This window comes from Acanthochromis polyacanthus, chromosome 1 (assembly GCF_021347895.1).
Source record: "Acanthochromis polyacanthus isolate Apoly-LR-REF ecotype Palm Island chromosome 1, KAUST_Apoly_ChrSc, whole genome shotgun sequence".
NCBI classification, from domain to species: Eukaryota; Metazoa; Chordata; class Actinopteri; family Pomacentridae; genus Acanthochromis; species Acanthochromis polyacanthus.
In genome coordinates this window covers 52028095-52053282 of record NC_067113.1, presented here as the reverse complement: position 1 = coordinate 52053282, position 25188 = coordinate 52028095, and the positions used below count along the sequence as shown (strand labels likewise).

General features: G+C 41.0%; 1 protein-coding gene across 1 annotated transcript in view; it reads right to left on the bottom strand.

The window, feature by feature from the left end:
- Window positions 1-25188, bottom strand: part of exoc4 (exocyst complex component 4) — a 149277-nt gene that overhangs the window by 71803 nt on the left and 52286 nt on the right. The window contains exon 11 of the mRNA XM_022195671.2: window positions 21133-21229. Coding sequence (XP_022051363.1) covers window positions 21133-21229 — 97 coding nt within the window. The remainder of the gene's footprint in view (window positions 1-21132; window positions 21230-25188) is intronic.

Genomic DNA, 25188 nt, shown 5'->3' with positions numbered 1-25188 from the left:
ACTAAACTTTTACTTGATGCTTTTTAGAAGCAATTCTATCAAAAGTTAATGCTTGCTTTGATGCTTTAAAAACAGAAATGTATATTACATAAGGGCTTTGTCTTTACCTCAGAGCTCTGTGCAACAGTAGTGAGTGATTGAGAGAGTTTTTGTTCATTACTTTGCATTCCACAACTTTTTATCATGTTGAAATATTGTTTGTGCAGCCTGTCTAGACAGTGAAGGAAACTTTTCTCAACAATAGAGCTAACATTCGTGCCTTTGGCCACTGTTGTGCCGGTAAGGAGGTGGAACCTCAGCACTGCACCGTTAACCATGTAATGATGCTGTTGCATGCTGTGCGGTGCTCTTTTTAGACCGGAGGATTTTGTCCCTGGAGATACAACGGAGTTCTGGATGGGATATCTAAGTAAGGGCTGTGTGAGACTGATAGCCGGTGTGATTCCCTCAATACTAAACTGCTTCAGTTCCATTGTCAGCAGCAGCATCTGGTATTGGCGGGTACAATGGTTACAGATTGGTCAGAGATTCAGCTCCATGAAAACGGTGCACTGTACGTCTTCTTTTATGTTTGCAAACTTCAAATAAGTCAGCTCTCTTCAACATCTCTCTCCCCTGTGGCACCATAAACTATAATGTCGACTTATGTTCGACAAGCACGATCTGACTGAAACCAGCTGATTCTCCAGAAGTACACAACCAGTACTAGTTGCATGAGCAAACTTCACTGCACTGAAATGTAAGTCAGCCTGTGCTAATATTTTTAAATGTCAGTCATTAAACAAGACACCTGCACTGTCCTCACATCACAAATTAATTTCTCACTGCTGGCCACCATTATTTCTCTTGAACCCTTGACTGTTCTTTGATGCCTGGCAGCTTATTATCATTACAAAGCTGTGGTCCATCACATGAGTATGAGTATATATTTATACCTTTTCAGTGTCAAAACTAGCCTAGCCGCACTAGACCCATGCTCTGAAGACGCAAGGGTCTAGGCACACTCGACAGGGAGGGAGGGGGGCTAAAAGGTTGTCTATCAAATCACTCTGCAGCAATTGGGTAGGTATACAACCAATCAGCGCAACGAATAGGCTCCTAGAGCGCCGGAAATCACAGGATGAGGTAGTTCGGTGAAGCCTTAGTTCTACAGTCAATGGGTGAAGCTCAAGTATATTACAGACATGTTAACAGAAAGATTATTCAGAGTCGGTGCTAATGGAGCTCAACGACTGTTGTCGTTTTTGTTGTCGACCCTGGCAGAGAATTAAATTTGTTGCCGTGGGTTATCTAGCGCGGCTAGGCTAGTTGTTTCCGGTTGTTTCTGTCAGAATCGTCGCGCCTCTGTCGTCACTTGGTTACGCCCGCCTTCTGACTCTACACTTCATGGTGATTCGTCCGGCCAGTTTTAGGAGCATCCAAGCTCGAGCCTTATGGAGGGTAACTAGACCCACCCTGGCAGAGAATTAAATTCGTTGCCGTGGGTTGTCTAGCCCAGCTAGGCTATGTCAAAACAACTGTAAGATACAAATTTCTTACTGTTAAATGTATCCATGTTTTCACTCTCCCGCTTGTAATGTCAAAACCAAGTTGTGTCTTTTGAGGCGTGTATATAACCAAGTTTCAAAAGTTACTCTGAATGTTATTTTACTGTGCATTTTCCAAAAATCTTGTTTCTGCTTTATTTTCCTAGGTATCATTTCACTTGGGTCACAAGCCTGCAACTCGCTCTTTGAATCTTATACAGGTAACATAAAGGATGGCTGGATACAGTTTATATAATACCAAGACTTTTGCTTCTGCAAAGAAAACACTAAAGCTTTTATGGTGTACTGTAAACCACCATTGTTCAGTCCAAAAGGTTTTCTTTTCATACATCCCTCTGAGTCAACTCTTTTCCCATTTGTTTGTCTGATCTCCTGTTCTTTAGCTCTAAACCAAGACAAAACAAACCTTGAAGTTTGGATGTTAATGTACAAGTAGCAGCAGCAGCTCTGTTCATCTTTGTTTTATGTCCAGCAATGACATAGAAAATTTCAACATCTACAGGGGAAAAAAAAGCGGTGTCACATTTTGCTTATTCATATGTCAAGTACATATATGAACAGTATACGTCTATTTGTACTCCAAGTATGAATAGCATTAGCGTTATCTCCTCTTTCTTAGCTCAACTGGACCCAAAGCACTTTAGTCGTCTTTTTCACCCAGCTATCTTTCAGAGTAACGAAGGCTTTTGCCAGCCTACATCCTGGAATGCTCTCATTACCTTGGTGCAGTTGCCAAGGGAGCCGGTGTGATATTCAATACTTCTGTTACCCATCCCTCCAATCTCATTTACACTTGACACCTGACATTTGCATAATGGCCTCGCTCCATCTCCTATCTAATGAAATACAGGGTGGAGGCGAGGTGGATATGGTGTGTGTATGTGCTTGTAGGCTCACGCTTGTTTGGTTGTGATGAGTAGATATGCCTATCTAAGCTGTGCTTGTGCCAATGTGAGTGTGTGATGCAGGCAGGGGTTAAATGACTTCCTTCTTAATCTAGCTCATTAAGCCTGTGGAGAGCTTGGAGTGCGCAATATTGGCTGATTTGGGACAATTTGTGGAAATGCTGGCAGGGACATGTAAATGTGTATGGTAATCAAGGATGCCGTGACCCTAATCAGTCAGAAACAGATATTCGGGTGTCAGGAAAACTGAAGACAAACACAAGTCTTTGTCATTTTTTATAATGTAAGCGGTATTGGTGAAGTGCTATGAAAATGTCACCATGTGGAGTGTCGTACCAAACTGATCTGTTCATTGGTCACAAGAGCTGGTTGAAATCTGATTCAGCACACAACGATTTTGAAGCGAACTTCAAGCTTTTTTGATCAGAAAAAATACCAAGCAGGAAGCAGAAAATTGCCAAGTCAACACGTACTATTATTATATATATCATTATTATTAGCTTTCACCTTAGACATTATACATTTTTCACACCACAGTGCAGTGTCAGGACATTTGGTGAATGTCTAGATCACTGTTTTTTCAGTTAGCTTAATCTAAAAAAATCTTTAATTTTCGGTGCTCACATTCAGGGAAATGAAACACAGTTTGTAAGCCTGTACTCAATCCCGACACATAATTTCACACCAAAAAAAGTGAGAGAAAAGTTTCAGGAGCTACGGTTTTGCAGCACCCTTTGTTAGCTTGGTAACATCTGGCAACAGATATTAACCTTGAGAACCCCAAAATCTGCCAGCAGGTTTAAAGGACATGCTATCCAGATAGCTCAGCTGGTTGAGCGGGCGACCCATAAACAGGGTTATAGTCCCAGACGCAGCGGCCTGGGTTGAATTCCAGCTCACAGCCCTTTACTGCAGGTCCTCCACCCATTCTTCACCCTACTTTCCTGTCTGCCTCTCTACTAACTTGCCAAATAAAGCCAACAAAATAACTTAAAAAAGGGCATGCTATCTTTTAAAATCACCACAACTAAACCACATATCAGAGTTAGAAGCTATATTAAAATGTGACAGAGAAATGCTTGGGATTGAGAAAGCTAAAATTGATAGTTGAAACTCTCATTTCTGACTGAAGAGCAAACTATGTTGATTACATTTCCCCAACCACTTTCTCATCCAGACTAATTTAGACTTGGCTTTCTTACTGTAAAGTATTAATGTTACAGCAGTTTGTCGCTCTACAGTCTTCATAATTATTTACAACTTCATCCCATGAGAACTCGTGAGGTAGCGCTCTGTTCCTCGCTTGCTCCCTCTGGAACAATATTCTTAATAACATCCTGTGAAGTGTGATGCATCATTATTTTTAAATCTCGTATTGGTTGCATGTCTGTGTTTAGAGAGCAAAAAAATAAAGAATATCTGTGAAAATCTGGTTGGATTTTAAAACTTTTGAAGTCTGAACTTGGCATAAACCTCCCTTATTTGCGAGAAAAAAGTTTTCGCAAGTTTTTAGCCACACATACCACACCACCCTAAAAATCTTCAGTATGATGTAGTCAAACAAGACGATTACAGCAGGGGTTACATTTCCACCAAAAAATAAGCACAGCTAACTGCAGTGTTTTGGCTCAGAACAGATATTTAGAGATTTTAGGTGCATTGCTAACGACTCTGATACTGACACCTCTCTTTTTTTTCACATGCAAAACACAAAAAAGTGGGAACATTTCTGTGTTTAACTCCCCTAAGAATCGCCAAAGCAAAACTATAAGCGAGAAGCTGTGATAAATTATTGCCTCTTAAAGGAGTCACTTGTCTGTATGTGCACCTCATGATATTACAGGAAATCAGGGGGCCATGAAACATTAAGGCATATAAAACATTTGTCATTTTTTGATATTCACACAACAGGCTCAATATGTCTGCATGCATCCTCTCATTAGGTTAAAGTAATATGATATCCTGTGCTGACACAATATCAAACATATCCAGACCCCACAAAAAATCTCACTCCTAATGAAATTATTCTCTTTTTTTGCATACTTTTCACATGCTACAGAAATAATCTCTTTTTCTCATAATATGGCAATTTGTCACAAATGCTGTGCTTTATGTAGCACCCCTTGACAAAAAAAGACAAACAATATAATCCTCCCCCACATCGCTTCTAGCCAGAAAGCTGGTGAGCTGCTCGAGCAGAGTGAAATGTCGTACTTAGCAAATTGTATTTGAAACCAGGGGGGAATAAATACTAGAGATAAAGACTGCACTAATGTGCTCAGATCCATTAGAAATCTCATATTCACACATAGCAGAAATCACATTACAAGATGCCCTAATGTCATTTCACAGGGTTTTTCCACCAGCATTTGCTGCTCGGGTGAGACACTAACATCAAACATAATGGATTTTTGCCTTTTCCCTTCTCTCTCCACCTCCCTTCTGTTGTTCAGTCCCTTCTTAGAGCCAGTTCCGTCCCACTTTGGTGGAAATTCCCCTGCAATCTTTTCTGTTGTGGATGTGAGCTCTATTTTGGGTGGATGTAATGAATTTAGCCAAACCGATTTAGCGATGAGACCACTCACAGGGAGAGGGGGCTATAGTGAGCCTTTACCGCTCATCAACCCTGGCAGAAAGCTTGGCAGTTCAGTGCTGTTACGCTCCATTGCCAAAGTGTTCCTATTCCTTTACTTCCAATGCTTTGCTCACTTCGGCGACAAATAGGACAGCAGAGTGGGAAAAGCAAAGATGTCATGTTAGACAATTCCTAAATATTCTGTGTGCAACATTCAGAACCACAAGAGGTCACTGGAGAAACAGCAACTCAGACCAAAAGTAAAAGCTACACTTCTCTCAATTGACATAAATTTTTAAAAGCTAACAAAACACAAGCAGCCACAACTACTACTAACCTATGCTAGCATTCTAATAAACACTGAATGGATGTAACAAGTTTTCATTTACTAAAGTCATGTTGTGTTTACTGCATCTGCTTCTCCTTAACTCTACTCGTGTCTAATTCGACCTGATTAGACCTGTGAACAGATCAGATACGGTAAAACAGACACAAAGATTGGAGCTGAACAAAAGTGAGTGGATATGGAGTAGAAGGAAAACAGCAGTAGCAACTAACACTGAGTTGAAATAGATCAACTGTATATAAGCTTAAACTAGGTTTGTAAACATCAACTAGGTAAATAACACATAAAACATTTTGGTTGTAAATTCTATGGTTTTGAGGGGCAATTGTTGGACAGTAATTATGATTTCCAGTGCAGTGTGGGAAGTCACTCTTGATTTCTTGATAAGGGGTTGACCAGCAGTTTCAAAGGGAGGGCCTCACATGCACTTATGTGCAAACATGACCTGACAAGCTGCCAAAACACAGAACAGAGAAGCCAAGAACACACACAGAGTGTGTGACTTCATTCTTTCCTAAGGATGCTGTTACTCCACTACATACTTCATACCATATACTTTACATAGCAGTTGTTGTTCTTGGTGCTATATTGATGAATTCTGCATATTGCACCTTGAATGTGACCTAATCACCTTGTATATTACTTTTCTTCTATGGGTAGGTTTAAAGCCAGGAAACGGGACCACTGTCTCACTGGTATGTATTTAAATTCATAACCTTTAACTCCAAGTAACCTTTAGCGAAGCAAGGAGAGGCAAGGAGAGGACAGGATACAGACTCAATCAGTCTGCCAGTTTGACTTTTCCACTGGTTGAACACTCAATGGGCACACCATGACTCCAGCACGCCTGGTCGGGGCTCAAACCATCACTAATAGGGAATAAGGACAAAAAGAGAAGAGATACCATCCCCTTCAAAAATGTGTGCTGCAGCATAGCCTGCTCTGGCTTTTGGGTTTCTCTTCATCTCACCCCTTAGGGATGATTCAGTGAAGGCACAGGGGATTCATATTTGGCTACCTTTACATCAGCAAGCCTATTTGAATTTAATTGTCTCTACTGAACCAGACTTAAATTTTCTGTGAAAATAAATATTGCAGATACATCAAAACTATCTTTCAAAACTGCAGGAAGATGAGCAGAGCCAGAGGCAAAATTACATTCATGCGATGTACAAATCAACGACAAGAGCAGCCAATAAGCTCTTTGTCTGACAACTGGGTTATTGCTTCTATTCAGTCTGAGTGCGACATGTGTCAAATACGGTCATTATGTGGACAGCCCAATAATAAATGACACCAAGCAAATTAGTTAGAGAGGCAAACTGACAACACAAAAACACACAAAAACACAAATCAAGGCCTTTGTTAGCCCATAGACCTTGATTTTAACCACACATGCACACATAAAGGACAAACATGCTCCAACTCCAATTATTAACTGTGAAACACTGTCTCTTTGAACTGTCTGAAGTCTGTTTAGCCACTATTGGATTAGCTGCTGCACTGAGTTGAGACCATCTATCTTTGAGAATAATTAACTATCTGGAAAGATGGACTAACTTATGTAACCACCAATTAGGAAATCACAGACAATCCTTTCAGACTGAGTTGGAGAATTTTAATGAGGTTTAATGGCTTGTTGATTGGTTGGTAGGGTTTGTTTAGAGAGCTACACAGGGCAGATGTGCCAGGTAGAGTTTAAAAAACAAACTCCCTCCACATTCCAACTCATTTGCCCACCTCTGGTAGCAGCTGCGCACTATTTTCCACAGTAGCCAAGTGTGTCAGTAAATGTCGGTGTGTGTGATCTGCGTAGTGAGTCGAAGTATGTGTGTACATGTATGCTTATCTGGAGCCCCGCTCAACAATCAACCAACCCCCCACTTCAATACACACACCCACGCACACACACAAGGCTACTTCAGAAGCCGAGCCCCAGACAGGGTGAGCAGATCAATCAATTACATCTCTGCTCCAGCAATCAAACAAGGTTATTATCAGGCAGCAGCTCACCGACCTGGAAAGGCCTGGCCAATCAAAGGCTGCTGTGATGTGGGGGCTGGCACTCGCTCATGTGACAGTAACACAGAGTGGCAGCTCATGTTGTCAAGGGATAGAAGGATGGAGAGAGGTAAGACAGACAACTGAGGCTGAATTCAAAGCAAAAACCAGAAGGATGTGTGGGGAACAGGAAAAAAACAATATCTGTAAATCACCCATCTCTGGCAATCTGTCTTCACCTTGACATTGCTCAGAGGACAAGAGAAGATAAGAAAAACACAATACAGTTCTTTGCAAATGCAGTTTGTAATTTTTCTGGATTTGAATGCGCAGTACATTTCTGTCATGTTTTCCTATCTTTATTTGGCTAGATTACTTCCCTGAAAAATGCAGGAAGGGGGGGGGGGGCAACATTAGAGTGAGGGATGTGGCAGAAAAGCAGCACATGGTGAAAACATCTCTTCATTGTGGTTCACTAATTCTCTTGCTGGCTGCGGCTCCCTCTGGCATTCATCCGATGAGCATTAAGGGCATTCTGTCCTCCCACTTCTGTCCTTTTCATAGCAACAGGTCTAAAGAACAAAATCAGGCTCAATTAAATTATCGTGCACTCAAAAAAATGGAGACTTTCATTTCATTAAATTATTGTTTGGTAACACAATATACCGAGCTGCACGTGCAAACCGACAAACCTCCCGAGAATACAATCTAATCTCTTTCAAAAGCAGCCAATCAGAGACAATCAGGCACTATGGGAGACAGCATCGAAGGGGACAGCATGACTGTGTGAACATCTGTGTGATCATGGCCTGGTCATCTGGACAAGCTTCAAAGGCCTTTTTGTGTGTGTGCTTGTATGTGTGTGTGTGTGTGTGTGTCTGAAATATATATATAAGTGTTTGTCTTTGTGTTCCGGCACAATTTCTCCCTCTAATCTGACCCGGCAACAAATTCCCAGTCTCCACTATTTTTCCCCACACAGACCTAAAACCTCAGGGACCTTCAAAGCCGACTTCATAAGAAGTCTACTGCTGAGCGTTCAGACGAACTAGACCCCCTTAAGCTCCGATTGACGACTGTCTGCTTCACATGAATCTGTCGGACAGGTTGCCTTGGGAACCGAGTCTGATTCCATTATGGGATGGATAAACACAATCAAAGAGTTTATCCACCCTCTATAGCCAGAGAAAAGACCCCCGCAATGATGGATCTAATCTCCTGCACAATATCTGGTGTGTGTTAGTGTGCACATTTGGCATATGTCATGCCCGCAGTGTGGATATCTGTCTCCATGCATACATGTGCAGGAAAGACGCAAGAGATTGAAAACACTGCACTTCACCAGAAAGTGGCTGAAGTTGCACTTCTGGAAAGCGATAAAACCGGCGGTATTATTTACAACGTGCGTGTGTGTGTCTCTGTGTGTGTGTTGTCCTGTGGGGAGGGCATCAGAGAGATAAAAGAACAAAGATACAGCAGTTCTGCAGCTGGTGACAGGTAGGAGCACCTGACAGATTCATAGCAAAGTAGCATTGTGTTTTGTAGACATCTAGCAGCTTTTACTTTCCATCTGTCTACTGCTGTTCTCCTTTCATGTGTATTTTTTATTTCTCTCTCTTAGGCGTCATTGTATTTTGCTTAAGTGTAGTTTTATCCTCACATAGGTTACTGTATTATTTATTATTCAGTTGTAATGTGTAGCTATCATTCTCGGGCAACGACAGTGAACACATTTGTAGCCATACTGTATGTAGTCTGCAATCAAATGAACAAGATAGTAGACATCAATTTTACTTCAGCTGTTATCATACAGCTGTATTTATTTATTTGGAGATCTAATGCCCCCTAAAACTTTGTATTGTGATTGTGGACAGCTAGGGCAACTTGCGGCACCGATTTACAGATAATTTGCAACTAGCTATTGTAAAGTCTGACTCACCGGATGTAGATTGTGACTTTGGTCCTCCTCTTCTGCCCTCTACATATCAGTGTTTTCAAAATTCCCTTCTCTATGGGAAACAATAACAATCACAACCGGGCAAACTCACCAGATTCGGGTGTCATCAGACCAAGAAATGGCCTGTGATCAGCGATTATCATCTAAAGGCTCAAACTCAGAATCTTTCGGCAATAAGGTAAAAGTGCTACCTGCTGTACATGTCACCTATTTTTCCTTTGCATAATTCCAAAAAGTGGCATTTATAAGTACATTTTTTTTTACACAAGTTATGAATTCTCTTCAATATTTTCTATATCGCGTGATCACAGCGTATTTAGTATGCTTTGACACATTCAGAGCCACTTGGACACTAAACTCACTGACATAAACCTGTTGCAGTAAAGCCACCCGACCCGACCACATTAGACTATTAGAGAGAATAATTTGAACCAGGTCCCTGTGAAGCCCTCTAGTTCCTAACACCGCATTACAAAATTAGCATATTAGCTTTTCTCAGGTTGACTGCCCCTGCAGGTAATGTCTCCAACAATGCTCTGTTATTCTGTGCCCAGTCACCTCTTTAAATGAGTGCAAGGTTGGTAGCACCGTCTGTTTGTTTTGCAGTACCACTGCATGTTGTGCACCCTGCTGCCGTGATATCCAGAAAACAGGATAAGTCTATGTGGAACTTTGTGTTCACGAGGCAAACAAGGTCAAAGCAGGTATGTTACTGAAAACTTTGTCAAAGTGGATGTGTTGCATACACACAACCCACAAACCCCTACCAATACAAAGTTAGCACAAATAAATATGTCACATCTCTTCCTTAGACACGATCTCAGTTTTTTGATACGCACTGATTATACAGGGTCAGTAGTCTACTTCCTTATCATCATCTCTTTGGTTTTTCCCCCTATGCTGCATACGTTTGATGCAGGAGTGTGTATGTGCACCAAAGTAACTTGATTTCAAAGCATCCTTACATGGTGCCACCAAACCTATCGTCTAAGATTACCTTGCATCTTCTTTTTTCTTCTCCTGTCTTAAAGCGTTCTATTCTCATCCCACCTGTCGGTTTACTTTTTGTGTTTTTCTCTTATTGCCTCACATCTGCCCTCTTCTCTCTGTTGTATGTTTCTTTCTTCTGCCTTCTTTATCTCTGTCTCTTTCTCTGACCTTTCCAGTGTAAAATCCTCTCTCCCCCTGATTTCCAACTATGCTCTGAGTTTTTAATGGGTGCGGGTTAGAAAGCAAGAGAGAGAGAGGGTGCTATTTACTGAGGAAAATCCTCTTGAACGAGTGAGAAAAGATTAGAAAAGAGAGTAAGTGCTGGCAGAGCAAAGCAGCATGTGCATGTATGTGTGAGTAAGAATTAAGACAGGGCGTCCATGCTGCATTTTAATAGCCTGTGTAGAGACACTTCTTTGAGGTTGACTACAGATGTTATTTTTGAAGGAAAATGTATTCTTCACCAGTAATTAAGGAACTGCTGCCTGACTAAGTGAAGGTTAGGGTCCAACCACAAATTATTTTTGCCATTTTCAGGTCTGCTAGAGAGAGAATTGGCATGTTTGAGATAGGTCATGCATGGGCAGCTACAAACAGTCTTGTCACGAAATGATCTCAACAGTGACTTTTTGATCAAACAGTTTGTGTTGCTGGGATGTATTTGCAATGTGCTGCAAGTTCACTGGCTCTTACTGGGAATGATGCCTTTTATGCTGCCCATTAAATTGCCTCGTGCATCAACATCACAAAAGACTGTAATTGCAAGACTTAAAGATTATGGAATATAAATACCACATTAAGTGGTGTAGTCTCTATATCGTAGTAGAGAGTGTAGCGCTGTGTGCAGAACTACTTTCACAGAAAAGGCAATAATCAAACTTATTTTCCTGTCTGCTCATCATGAGTGAACAATAGAACATGAAAGCCACGTCGAAGATGGGGTATTATCATAAGTGCTACTTCTGTGGCATGATAAACGGTGGCATCTTATAGTCTGAGCAATTAATTTGGCTTATGACCCTATAGTGATGCGTTAATAATGTAAAATGCCAAACTGCAGAATGAGCTGTGCTGTAGGGGATATTTGTCTCCCACTTGAAAAGGGCAATTTGCATATAAAACTAAATAAACACTTACAGAGAAAAAGAAAAATGCCACTAAATTATGACGCCATTATGATCAATTAATACTGGGTGTGCTCCCCTTACTCAACGTGTCTCTGCAGGTACTAATTATAACTCTCAAAGGGCTCAAACACATCTAATGTTCAGCTTTCTTAAAATAATACAGTTTAGCACAGTAAAGCCTAATTAGAACCCCTTGTCTCAAAGAATGACAATAGGAGTGTTGAAAATCTAAACAAGGTCCTCATTTCGCAGATCATGTTTGAGGATTCAACAGTGCCTTTCTCAGCTAAATCACTCAAGAAACCTTAAAAACACTCGATAAAAACTTCTTTCGACAAACTCCATTTCACCTCTAACTCATGCTCTTTCTATTTGTCTTGGTCTGTGTGTGCTGCTCAGGAGGGGAGTTAATGAGAGTGTGAAATTAGTGCAGAATCGTGGTGTGTGTCATTTTCACCACAGGCTACAGCGGTGGGAGGCAGAGCCCTTCTGTCCTTTTCCTGTCATCTCACTCTCAATCCACTCTTCATTCTTTTCATCACTCGTTCCGTTGTCCTTCCCTTTCTGCTCTTCCCCTCAAGCGCTCTATGTCAATCTCCAACTTTCCTACTATTTTCACCCCAACACGGACCCTTCCAGTAGAACCAACTTGTAGAGCTTTTAATAGAACTTCAACAACAATTAAATCAACAATTTAAAACACATGACAATCATGTGAAGACCAGGAGCTTCCTGTGTGCTTTGGTACTAGAAGCCAAAAAAACCCCACAAACAAAATCATATAAGCCCTTCATTTGGTGGCAACAAAATGTCACATTTCCCTAAAAGCTGCACAGGCAATCTTAGCAAGTTGGACCTAGTACTGCCATGACTATAGACAAGCAACAGTACTTAAAGTTGTGTGAAGTGATTTAGGGAATATCTTTTCTACATTTGAGCACCAATATTCAACCTGAAACATCACAGAGAGGCTTCATAACCAGTCTGTGAGCCAAAATTACAACACGTCTTTCTCACTCTCTTTGCTGTACAATTTCAAATCTATTAGGTAACGAAATTAAATGTCCATAATAATAAAATTTTACTGCAATGAAAACAGACTATCACAGCTCATGGTGATGATACTCCCTAATAATGAATGCAGAGTTTGTTTTTCCCCTCAAGACATGAACAGGAGCTGAAGGTTGTTGCTTCCAGTTATTTTCTCTGAGTTCATTAAATACCTGCAGCATTACACAGTACTAGGAATCCATGAGTGTCTGCTAAAAGAGAGCCGTGCCCATGTACACATTGACTTTATTAATTACTCAGTTATAATTATAAATCATTGCTAACATGGAGAATGAATTAATCTGGATCTAACATTAAGGCACACTGTGTAAAGTTCACAGTTTAGCAGCTAGAGTTAAATATTGAGTTAAATGTCCTGAACTTTTAGTTTCACTGTTTAAGAAAGGAGAAATAAACTGGGCTGATAGTGATTTGTATCACTTTGATATGTTGCTATTAGTTTAGATTTAGTCTGTTATTGCATTACTATACATTAAAATGGCTTGGTGGATTGTCAAATCTCAAAGGAATGACAAACCTGGAGTGTGTACAGCAGCTCTCTCCAGCACTGTGGGGGATCAGTCTGAATAAAGTAAGTCTAAGTAAGACAAAGTAAACCATTTTGCAAGATGACTGGACTGTTCAAATGAAACTCCCATTGGTGTCTCTAAGGGCAGTCAAATCTCTAAAGAGCTAGAATTAGTAATTCAACAGCAGCATGATTTAAATAAGAATTAAGTCAGTCATAAAGGAAATTAGCAGAGTGCAAGTGTGTAACATTAAGCCTTTCGGCAAGCAAGTTGAGGCACTAAGTCATTTAAGAACACTCTTCTTAAAATCTGCCTGCGTTTTAAAGTTTTGGCCATCGTTCCTGTTGATTATAGTAGAATTATACCCATAAACTTGAGGCAAATGTTTAATTGTCCAGAGGACGTTGAGGGAATGTTTCTTAATTCAACTTTAATTCAATTAGTTAAAACAATTAACAAGGAAAAGCTCTGCCTTGTTCAGATTTTTCAAAGCACTGGCCATGAACACAGCAGAGCTGTTAAAAGGCACAGCTTTTCATTTTTTATTTCAATTAAATATCTGAGAGATTTAGAGTTTTTAATTGGAGCTTTTCGTAGATGGTTAAATAATACTACAATTTGACAAACATTTATATTTTCTGCATATTTCTGAAGGAAATACAACAAACAAATATCTAATACCAACTAACCAAACGTGTCAAATAACAGCACCATAACAATCCATATCACTGAGGGAAAGAAAGTGTAAAAATTAGGGGGTTAAAGTGCATGTGGGTACGTTTTAGCATACTTTGGCTCAAAATAGACAGTGATCATCCAGTGTGAGCTGCATGTGCAAATGTACTTGCACACACAAAAACACACACAGGTAGCCCTGCAGCAACAAGCACAGCAGACATCTAGAGGCACGGCCATGCCTGGTCATCCTGTGGACGGTAAACAGCAAGAGATTAAGGGCTTGCTGAAGCTTTTCAAAATGCCAACCTCGTCCGGAACAAGGGGTGTAAATACCACCCAAATGTCAGCAGGAGACCCCACAAGTCAAACTAAATTGGCTGCTACATGCACAAACACTCCCTTATCCCTGCCCTATATTTGTGTGTGCAACTTTAAAGACATAGAATCGACGCTCTGACACATCTGGTTGCATTGCTAGACTTGTGAGAGCAGAGCCAATCACTATCTACAAGCCCTAACCCTGCTGAACCACACAACTGGCATGAAGAACACCCAACGAGCGATAATGTTTTGTCAATCTTAGGGTCAGAGAGTCTTCTCTAGAGGAGATGTGTTCAAACATAAACAAAATACATATGCACAGTCACGTCAAAAATAATATTCCAATGACTAAAAATTCCACAAGTGACAAATTGAGTAGTTATAAAGCACACTCTGTACATCTGAAACTTAGCTTTTGATTTGAGTCTTGATAAATGGAAATAACACTGATTCAGACTGATCATATACAGAAGAGATGCACATTTACTGTATATTCTATGTTGCTTTAGAAAGACAAAAACCAACATAGGGCCAATGCAAATATAGTCAAAAAGGCAAACAGTAGCAGCAGGTAAACTAGCTCTAGTTGCCTTCTCTTCACAATCCACTAAACTCTGGCATTTAGCCAGAACTGGGTTGTGGTAGCAGCAGGCAAATCAAGGTAACCCAGATGTCCTTCTCCGTAGCTGTCTCTAGCTGTTTCTGGGAGACCTCGAGGCCTTCCAAAACCAGGAGGGATGTATAATCCCTTCTGCATATTCTGGATCAGAGATGTAGATAAGCAGTCTTGCTCACTTGGACAGAAGAACAGGCAACCAGCCACAACCTTAGTGGAGCTCAGCGCTAAACTGCACTTGACGTACCACTCAGAGCTCAAATACAGCTCTCAACTGGATAATACAAGTGGCTGATAGCACATGGAGATTGGTCTGGCCGATTATCATGGCCGATATTTTCATTTTTCCGACTACTGGTATCAGTATTGTTATTCAATTACCGATAAATTAAATGCACTACTTTAGGTCGGACGCAGTTCCTCTTTCCGTCTGTTGTTGCTCTTCGGTCTCAGAAATGTTTCTCAAACAGAGACTGTAAAAGCTGAACAATAAAAAGAAGCCGTTGACACAAACCAGGAAATTAGCTTCTCTTACAGTGGCTAAGGCTAGCGATTAAGTTAGAGGGTACCTACAGATTACCCTGAAAGAGAGTCTGGAAAACAATAATGAAGGCTTTCAGATGTGGAGTAAGTGACAGAACAGTGCAATATCAAGAAAACAGAGAAGAACAGTAGATGTCGCTGCAGGAGACAAACTGATTGATCTCAGTTGATCCCATCTAAATGGAGGTAAGCACCTTCATTAAATCACTCCTATTTCTATTTTACATTTTTAGTTATCGTGAACTTTATTAAGAAACTTAGTTATGAATGACCAGGTTTCCTGCTATCACTGTCAAACATACACTGCTCAAAAAATTAAAGGAACACTTTTTAATCCAAGTATTGCATCAAATCAGCCAAACATGTGGGATACTGATCTGGTCAAGTAAGTAAAAGAGGAGGTTTTTAGTCAGCTTCAGCTGCTTTGGTGTTCATGAAATTAACAACAGGTGCACTAGAGGGGTAACAATGAGACAACCCTCAAAACAGGATTGGTTTTACACATGAAGGCCAATGACATTTTATTCCCTTCTTGTGTTTTCTGACTGTTTTTCAATAGTTTTGCATTTGGCTAGGGTCACTGTCACTACTGGTAGCATGAGGCGATACCTGGACCCTACAGAGGTTGAAGAGGCAGTCCAACTCCTCCACAATGGCACATCAATACGTGCCATTGCCAGAAGGTTTGCTGTGTTTCCCAGCACAGTCTCAAGAGCATGGAGGAGGTTCCAGGAGACAGGCAGTTACTCGAGGAGAGCTGGACAGGGCTGCAGAAGGCCCTCAACCCATCAGCAGGACAGGTATCTGCTCCTTTGTGCATGGAGGACCAGGATGAGCACTGCCAGAGCCCTACAAAATGGCCTCTAGCAGGCCACTGGTGTGATTGTCTCTGACCAAACAATCAGAAAGAGACTTCATGAGAAAGGTCTGAGGGTCCGATGTCCTCTAGTGTGTCCTGTGCTCACTGCCTGGCACCGTGGAGCTTGATTAGCATTTGCCATAGAACACAGGAACTGGCAGGTCTGCCAATGGTGCCCTTTGCTTTTCACACATAAGAGCAGGCTCATCGTGAGCACACGTGACAGACATGGAAAGGCCTGGAGAAGCCATAGAGAATGTTATGCTGCCTAACATGGTTTAGCATGACCAGTTTGGTGGTGAGTCAGTGATGGTGTGAGGAGGCATATCCATGGAGGGACGCACAGACCTCTACAGGCAAGACAACGGCACTCTGACTCCCATTAGGTATCAGGATGAAATCCTTGGATGCATTGTCAGACCCTACACTGGTGCAATGGTCCTGGGTTCCTTGTGGTGCACGACAATGCCTGGCCTCATGTGACAAGAGGATGCAGGCACTTCCTGGAGGATGAAGGAATTGACAGCACTGACTGGCCCCAATACTCACCTGACCTAAATCCAATAGAACGCCTTTGGAACATTATGTTTTGTTCCGTCCAACACCACCAGGTTGCTCCTCAGACTGTCCAGGAGCTCAGTGATGCCCTGGTTCAGATCTGGGAGAAGATACCCCAGGACACCATCCATCATCTCATTCTGAGCTCATCCCGATATTGCCAGGCTGCATACAAGCATATGGAGGTCATGCAAACTACTGAGTACCGTTTTGAGTTGCTGCCAACGAATTTCAGAAAATGGACCAGTCTGCCACATCAGTTTTTCACTTTGATTTTGGAATGTCTTGAATTTAGCCCTCCTGGGGGTTGATAATTTTCATTTCCATCAAACAATGTGGCATCTTTTCATTCCTAACACATTAACCAGTCTAAATCAATGTAAATATCCAGTTTGCTTTTCCCCGCATTGAAATATGATTTGTTTTCAAAGTGTTCCTTTAATTTTTTTGAGCAGTGTATTTATTGTAATATTAAAACATTACAGTACATTTAACGTATAGGGGCTCCAAACATCGGTCATTCGGCTGTCTTAATTGCTAAGAATTCAGCATCGGTATTAGCCCTTTAAAAGCCATATCAGTCAATCCCTAAAGCTGACGCTGAATATTGTTGGAGTATTCCCTATAAAAAAGTTCTTGTGGTACTGTGGAGAACACATGCCTGCATAAGAACTGGCAGAACATTCAGGACACCTCAAATAGCAGCGCATGAACAAAAAGCTACGTCACTGTTCCATTACAATACAACAAGAAAGATCACCTTAGTCTGGATCTCTTCGGGTTGCTTGGTCTCACTTAGCATTACTCCAGCAGACTTGGAAAACTGGTACCATGAAGCTTGTTATAAGCAGGGTTGATTACCTCTGGGCTTGCTAATCCTCATGCAAATTTAGGTGAGCAGGTGGTATTCTAATTACAAGCTAACCACATGAAAACTTTCAGAGGTTGAAATGTGCACATTAGTGGTTCTCTGAAAACTAGATATAAACAAAGATTTGTAAAACAAATGCACACAACTATGTAAAGTACAGTGCTTAACTTGATTTAGAGGGAGAAAACGAAATATAACCCAACACACAGAAACCATTTGCAATCAAACATTAAGACCCTGTTGTCTCATCTCCCACGCACTGCCACTGATTTCCTGTGCTACAACCCCCAACTGCTTTTGTCATTAAAGCTGCCATGAGTTGCATGGCTGGCTGCAGGAGGTGTAGTGATCCATCACTGGAGTGCCAGAGCTTTGCCATTAGAAAACCATCTGCAAGCAACAGCGCTCCATTGGCACTAGGAGTCTGGAGAGGCCTGGTCGAAAGGGAGGGAGGAAGAGAGGAGAGAGAGCACTGCGTTCAAGGCAGTTTGCTTTGATTGATATGAACCATTACAGACAACATGGGAGAGGTAGGCAGAGAGCTAGTCACCGTTTTATTTTTGGTCATTTGTTCAGACAAAAGCTTGGCCAGACCAACGGTGAACAGGGACTGAACGTCGGCATGTGTCAGAGCGAGAAAGAAAAGTGTGGAAGACAGGAACATAGAGAGAAACTGAGGGAAGATTCAAGGCCAAAGCATCTATAAAGGGCCATAAACACAAAGGCAACCACCTGCAAAGAAAGACACTGAAGCATGCATATGCATAAACATGTAGCGGTGTACTCTCATTTGGCACATCTAAAGAAGATCATTGGGCTGTCGCATCGGTGGGTCAGTGGAGAAAGCGACGCAGCCAGACAATTTTTATAGGGCTGGTCAGACTGAAACTATTACTACCACTGGGATGGCACAGAAACTGATACCTTGTTAATTTTTTACTGGATGGCAAATCACTATAGGCCAAATCATCTTATTTTCTTTTTCTGGCACTTAATTCAATCACAATGACTATCATGCACACTATCAGAACTAATATATAACAACCTTTTTGAAGTAACCCTCAAATGTATGAAAAAATGTTGGAAATCCTGCTTTCAAATTATGATATTCCAATATAGATAAAAAAAGGAGTAGAATATATCTTCAGTTCTCTTCGTGTGTACGTAGCCCGTTAACAGCTTTTACTATTGGTTGCGTCAGGCCAGATTTTATTCTCAATTAGTCCTGGTTACCGCAGGCCATCAATTGGCTTCATCCCTGGGTGGACGATCAAGAAAAATCCACCGTCACCCTGTCTGGGTGCTAATCATCCAGGGTGCACATTAGAGCATTCTGCATGTGTGTTCATATGAAATCATCCTTCACCCAGTCCACCCCTGCAACTGTGCACACAACCTCTAAAACCAAGAATTTGCTTTCAAGGAACATCCATCAGTCAAGCAAAAAGTTATAGGACAGCTGACAATACCGTTCAGATTAGTACATAATGACGAACTGCAATGGTTCTGATGGATGAAGTGCAATCTAGCTTAACTAATTTAATTAATTGATTCAATATTGTTTAGTAGTCAGTCTAATGTTTAGTGGTTAAACACATCTTAAGTTTCAGTTTATCTGAATAAAATGCCTATTTTGGATCGTCTGTGCAGATGTTTGGTCATTTTACAAATTTGCTTCTTAGCACTACAGAGTAACTGATTATTGAATCCGTATTCAGCATTTTTTTTGATTATCGTGTATATTGGCATGTTGCTATTTTTTGACCGTTTTTATTTAAAATGAATTATGTATAAAGTGTGATACTTTGGCTCTGATGCAGCTTCCTCTCTCTGTCTGTAGATACCTGCCCACAGCAATATCTGATTGTGAAGTAAAAACAAGTAAATATATGTTGGAAAATTCTGTATAAATTAAATTTCCGTAAAACATGAGTATGCAAGAGCATTTTAACAAGGTTTCGCATTGGAGTTTGTGTGAGTCTACATTTTTAGAGAAGGATTTTAACCTTTTCTGCAAATCCCCAATTATTAAATGCTACCGTCTGCTCTGAAACAACCAAATCATTCGACACTTTGTTTATTTTCACTAATTGAAGGCTTGTGTGTGTAGGCTATGACATCTGTTCACCTGCCTTCTTATTACACATTTAAGTGAAACATATGCACTGTGATGTGAAATTCTAGCAATATCTACCATTTACTATAGTGGAGAAGTAGGAAACATGCCTGTTTAATGGATTCTAGGAGGTAATGTATCACTGCATGAAGGCCAATTCAATTAAACTGTTTTACTATTAGATTTACTCTACTCTACTGGGACCACAGCACTGTATAGAAAACTACCAGACATACAGAACATTACCACAAAGACAACCCTTCAGACTAGTAAAAATTTAACGGGAAATAAAAGTGAGGGTGACTGTCAATCCTAGTTCCTGGACGGTATCAACAAACATTCTGAAGTGAAGGTACGATATATTACATCAGGTTTGATTTACGATATCCCGCTCAACATTAAAAAGGCTGAAATCAATAGATAGTCACTAAGAGGCTGTGTAATATAATTAGCGTTACATTTTACTGGTATTGAGTCATGTCCCAGGCTTCATATGTCGTGAGTGGCCTGGCGATCCCTCTCTGACAGACAACTGTGACACAAAAGGCCCTTTTAGCACATGCATGTTGTAAAGTTAATGGAATCCTATCAAAAAATATTCCAGTAAAGACAGCAGGTTTGCTGTTCATTAACTTTGTTTTATTCTGATCCAATAAATCCTATATAGCTGGAAACCAGAAGTGTCAGGCATCAGTATGTCCTCATGATATATCTACCGAAAGCAGCACAGTGATGCTTTTTCCTCATACACTATAAAAAACAATATTTTGGCTCAACAAACAACATTAACGCAGCAATATTTTTGAGTTATGACAGCTTCTGATGAAAACATGCTCAACCAGCAAACTATACTGAGTTAGCAGAATGAGCTCTTCCTTGACAATCACCTGTAGAAATTGTCTAGGCATGTAAAGGTAAAGGAGGGGATTTGAAATTCTGAAATCACACTGAAATGACAATTACTCATCAAGCTAATTCCACTGAGTTACCTCAACTTGAATTTAGTTTAAAACAAAGCAATGCAGATATTTCAGTTTTACTTATACATATTAGGCAAATGAGATTAAAAATATTATGTCAAACAAATGCATCAAAATATTTGCAGCTTGAAAAGTTCACCTCAGTTAGCAAATTACAATATTTATCTTGTAACTATGCAGTTAATGAAGCAAAACCCTTGCTTACTTTTAGAGTGTAGGATTCTAGTATTGATGTAAAAAATTCTTTGATAGTTTAACTTGTTGTTTGATGATTAATAACGGTGAATCTAAATGGAGGCAAAGACTGTGAAAAGACTATTTAAAGAAAGCTGAATCTATTTTTTGTCCTGCAACTCCCTTCAGTTTACAGTCATCACACAAGTACGTCAGCAATTCCCCCGTAGAGAACGTAGTGTCATTCCAAGAATTCAGATTAGAAAGTCTCTGCAGGTGAAAGACTATATATTCACTGCTGATCTCATTCTGGATAAACAAAAACCACATCTTGGAGCCACATTGACTATTTCTGACTGGAAGTTGAGGGTATAACTCAGTGTTTTACCTGAGAAGAGGCTGGAATATGACAGTGATGTTTCTCGCTCCCGGCTTACACAGAAACTTCATTTCTCCTCCTTCAATCAGGTTGTCATCAGCACCACCTAGAACACAACATACAGGACTCGATTTAATCAAACATATCATAACAGACATAACGGCACTGTTGTCATGTACTTTAGCTGCACAGTATGTAAAATGGATATGTGACAATCATATGCAAGACATCTAGAAGATTCTAAATAACTGCTTTCAGAGTGACCAACAGGTTTGGAAACGTCCTTTACCAAGGCATCAAGGGCGTTCTTTTTGTAGCAGCACAACAACCAGCACAAGGAGGGCTCCAACAATTTGGTAAACTCTTGACCTTGACATTGGCTTTGCCCCCTTGTAGGGTATTTTTGGTGCCAAGCACATGTTGCGCAGGTGAAAGGAGAAGAACAAACAGGTCAGAGCTCCTCTTAAATCAACCTCTAGAAAAGTGAATTGGTAGTTTTTTGAAGCCTAATATGCCTTAAGACATTGTGGAGAAAATAGAGTGCATTTAAAAAAATCTGCAGCTTGTGGTTTATAAAGTGCCACAACAGAGTGCAGCGCACATTCAGTGTTCACCTCTGTTCAATTTAAAATGATACCATGCTATTACAAACCCCCCTTCAATGCTACATTACAGGTCAGGTATGACTCTGTATTCTGTAGTTTATATGGGCGGACAGCAGCATATTGAGCCTGTGTGTCATTAGCCATGTTTCCTTTTCACAATCAAGTAAATATAATTAGAATAAATAGAGATTTGCTTCCATGAACTGCTTTGGAATGAATAAACGAGGCTGCATAGTGTCATCAGCAAGTGGTGACATAGCCTTGGTTACACATGGCTGTAAAAAAAATAAGAGTAGAAGAAGCTGGAAACAAAGCTAGCTGCTGAGAACACAAAGACTATAAGAGAAAAATTAATAGAGTTCTTCAGGAGCAATTTACAATCAGGTAAGTTGTAATTATTATTTTATGTCAGCTGGTATTTGACATGTTTCATGTTATCCAGAGATAAAAACAATGACAGAAGTAAAAACAGTCAATCGCTCATGTGAATTCATGTTTAGAGCTTATTAGCAAAAGATGTTTCCACCTGCCAAAATGCACTTTAACTCCTTTTCGAACTTTAAAAACATTCGCGAAAAAGCTGTACTTCAAAATGAGTACTGATTTGCCTCCTTTCCAATTTTTCTGTTCTGTAAAAGCAGCACTTCATGTTCTATTCTTAAAATGCATTGCAGGGTAAATGCTGTTGAGTTAGATTTCCCAGTATGATGTGACCATTTATGACATGAGATACAGTAGAATTGAATGTAAAATAAATCGGATTGATCAAATCATCTGTAACTTCCGTTTGTATCTATGCTTTCCTATGATGTATACTACTGTATAAGTCAGGCTGAAATGAAATCACCCCATCTGTGTCTCTGGCTGTTGATGTTCTGTGTTCAGGTCATGCTGCTGTGCACCGTTCAAAACAATACATAATTTCCAGCAGAAGAGTCATTCTACTTGTTGATCTGTTGCCGTCATGCATCACTGTGACTGGCACAGCTGCTTCAGAGCAATGATGTGGCTGGCTAATGGCTTGGCTTCACTTGTGAGTATCAGGGGAGGATTTTCTATCTTCCGTAGACTCAAAGGTGGCTGTGGAGCCCAATCTGTGCAGCACAGACCTTTCTGCACTTGGGACACAGGAAGGCCTGGGCTGGTGGCGTCTGAAGGGCAGCCCGCCACTTTTAGTCTTTTTCTCTTTGTCCTCGGCAGCTGCTGCTTTCATTTTAGATTCAGCTTCAGCCAGTGCAGATGCAGTCACACTGCTGCACCTAAATCAATTGAAAAAGCTGGTGTGTTTGGTCTTGCTCTGTAACTAACCCTCAACTCTAACCTCCCTGGAAGAGGCATGCAACTTTGGCTTTCGCTTCACTAAATAAAATTTGTAAAGAAACTTAAATTATTCTGAAAAATGGTCAAGTTAAAATATTCAAGACACCATTAGCTGTAATGGAGCCCTCAATCAACAAGGCTCTCCGTCACAAATCCAAATGCATCCCACATGCTCACACCCCTCCGTGGCCCTGCCTCACTGCGTGGGTGAATCCCATAGCAAACAGGGTTAATCAGAAAATCATTGCCATGTAACATCCTGGAGACGGGGGAGATGTGGGGGGGAGACAGACTACTGCAGACAGGGGAAAAGGGGAGATCACAGGGGAGAGAAAGAGCAGCAAAGCTCATTACCTCCGCTCATCCTGAAGTAATCGATATAATTGATAGAGAAGAAATTGCAACTTGTTGTCAATACGGCAAACTGCAGAGCAAACGGATTGTGTGTGGGCGCGCATGTACAAATGTTTTGAAAGGGACTTACGCATGAATGCGGGGATGGAGGTGTATGTGATGTGTGCAAGCAAAAGGTGAGAGATTAAGGAATAACAACAGGACAAGGACACTGGCAACATGGCTGCATTCTTGTCTTTATGCACTGAAGGCAATGTTGTCCTTTAGAATTTTGTTCCATGCTGCTCAACAACAATACATCAAAAGGTCTAGGAGAAGAGATAATGCAATAAATAACTTTGTAGATTCAAACCAAGAGAGTATAACACATTAACAGTTCACTATGTGTGTGGGATAAACCTTTGCACTTCTAAAATATCCAGACTGCATGTTCCTGTTACATTCTGGTCAGTGGAAATTAGGCGTGATGTGGTGTCAAGTGCACAGAGAAAACAAAGTGAAAACAATGAAATGAAATAAAAACAAGAAGGCGATCCAAGCTACTTTGATAGGGGTTTTTGAAATGGGCAAGAGTGCATGTGCATGTCAGTGTCCTGAAATGGTTTTGCACAAAGCCTCGCTCTGTTGTTTTCTTCCGTTTCATTTCCATGTCGAATACGTCCTCGCGAAGCTTGTGTGATATAATACAAAGACACCTCGCCGTAGTGCGAAAGCCTGTTCCGCATTACCTGTGCAGCCTGCCTAGCCGTGCATTCAAATGCATATCAACCCATTGTTCCCTGTGCTGGGGCTCCACAATGCATTTCTAATGGAACAAGTTTCATTTGAAAAGTACGGGAGACAACACTCGCTGTATTTTCATTAAAATGACAAGGGAAGCTTTCAATCCGTCCAAAAATTTCAAATCAAGGGTTTCGGATCCTGATCTGTTGCCATGAAATCTGCCTGCTCGGTAAGTCCACATTCATGTTGCTAAGTGGAGACAGAGATGAGGTCCAATTCACTCAAACTCTGCCTTTCTCCATCTCTCTATCCATTCATCCTTCCTTTGGTGCCAATTCAATTAAGACTCAATTACAGGCTCCTAAACAAAGCTGCCGCCAACGCACCGTCTCGCTCATCCTCCTTGCTCCATCATATTCTCTATCTTTCTCCTCTCTCTCCCACTGATCACCAGCGTGGAAAGAGCTGGCTAAACTTTTGTTTCTTCGTCATCAAACTTGCAAACACTCAAGTTCCCATGAATAACATCAACATGTCACAGACTCTGGGGAAGTCAGCGTTACTTGTTTGCTCCAAGAGCCATGTCTAACCGTCAGCCGCACACAAACGCGCGCGTAAACACACACGCCAGATAGACTACCATGTACGTATTCCTGATGACGGTGACCAATTTAATTTCATGCTCTAAACATCTGCATCCGTGTCAGACAAAGGAGCGAGGAAGAGACCTCATTGATCCATGGGGTCTGGGACCAGCTGCCAACAGGGCATAGCGCTGATGAATATTAAATAGGAGGGCATTAATATGCATGGCATTCTTCAGACTTGTCTAGACGTGACAGGGTGGCTCCGGTTTCAGGTCAGGATGCCACCAAACTGCTGCCAGCCTTCTCTCGACAAAATGTGTAAAAGTACGATTTTGTTTGTGAGACCGTGTGTGTGTGCACTTGAGTGTTTGTTTGGGTGAGTGTCTATGTGCACTCGTGTCCCTTGGTGTGTGGTCTGATCCAAGATTAGTGAGAGGGGTGTGTGTGTGTGGAAGGGGCATGGTGCTCAGTGGGAC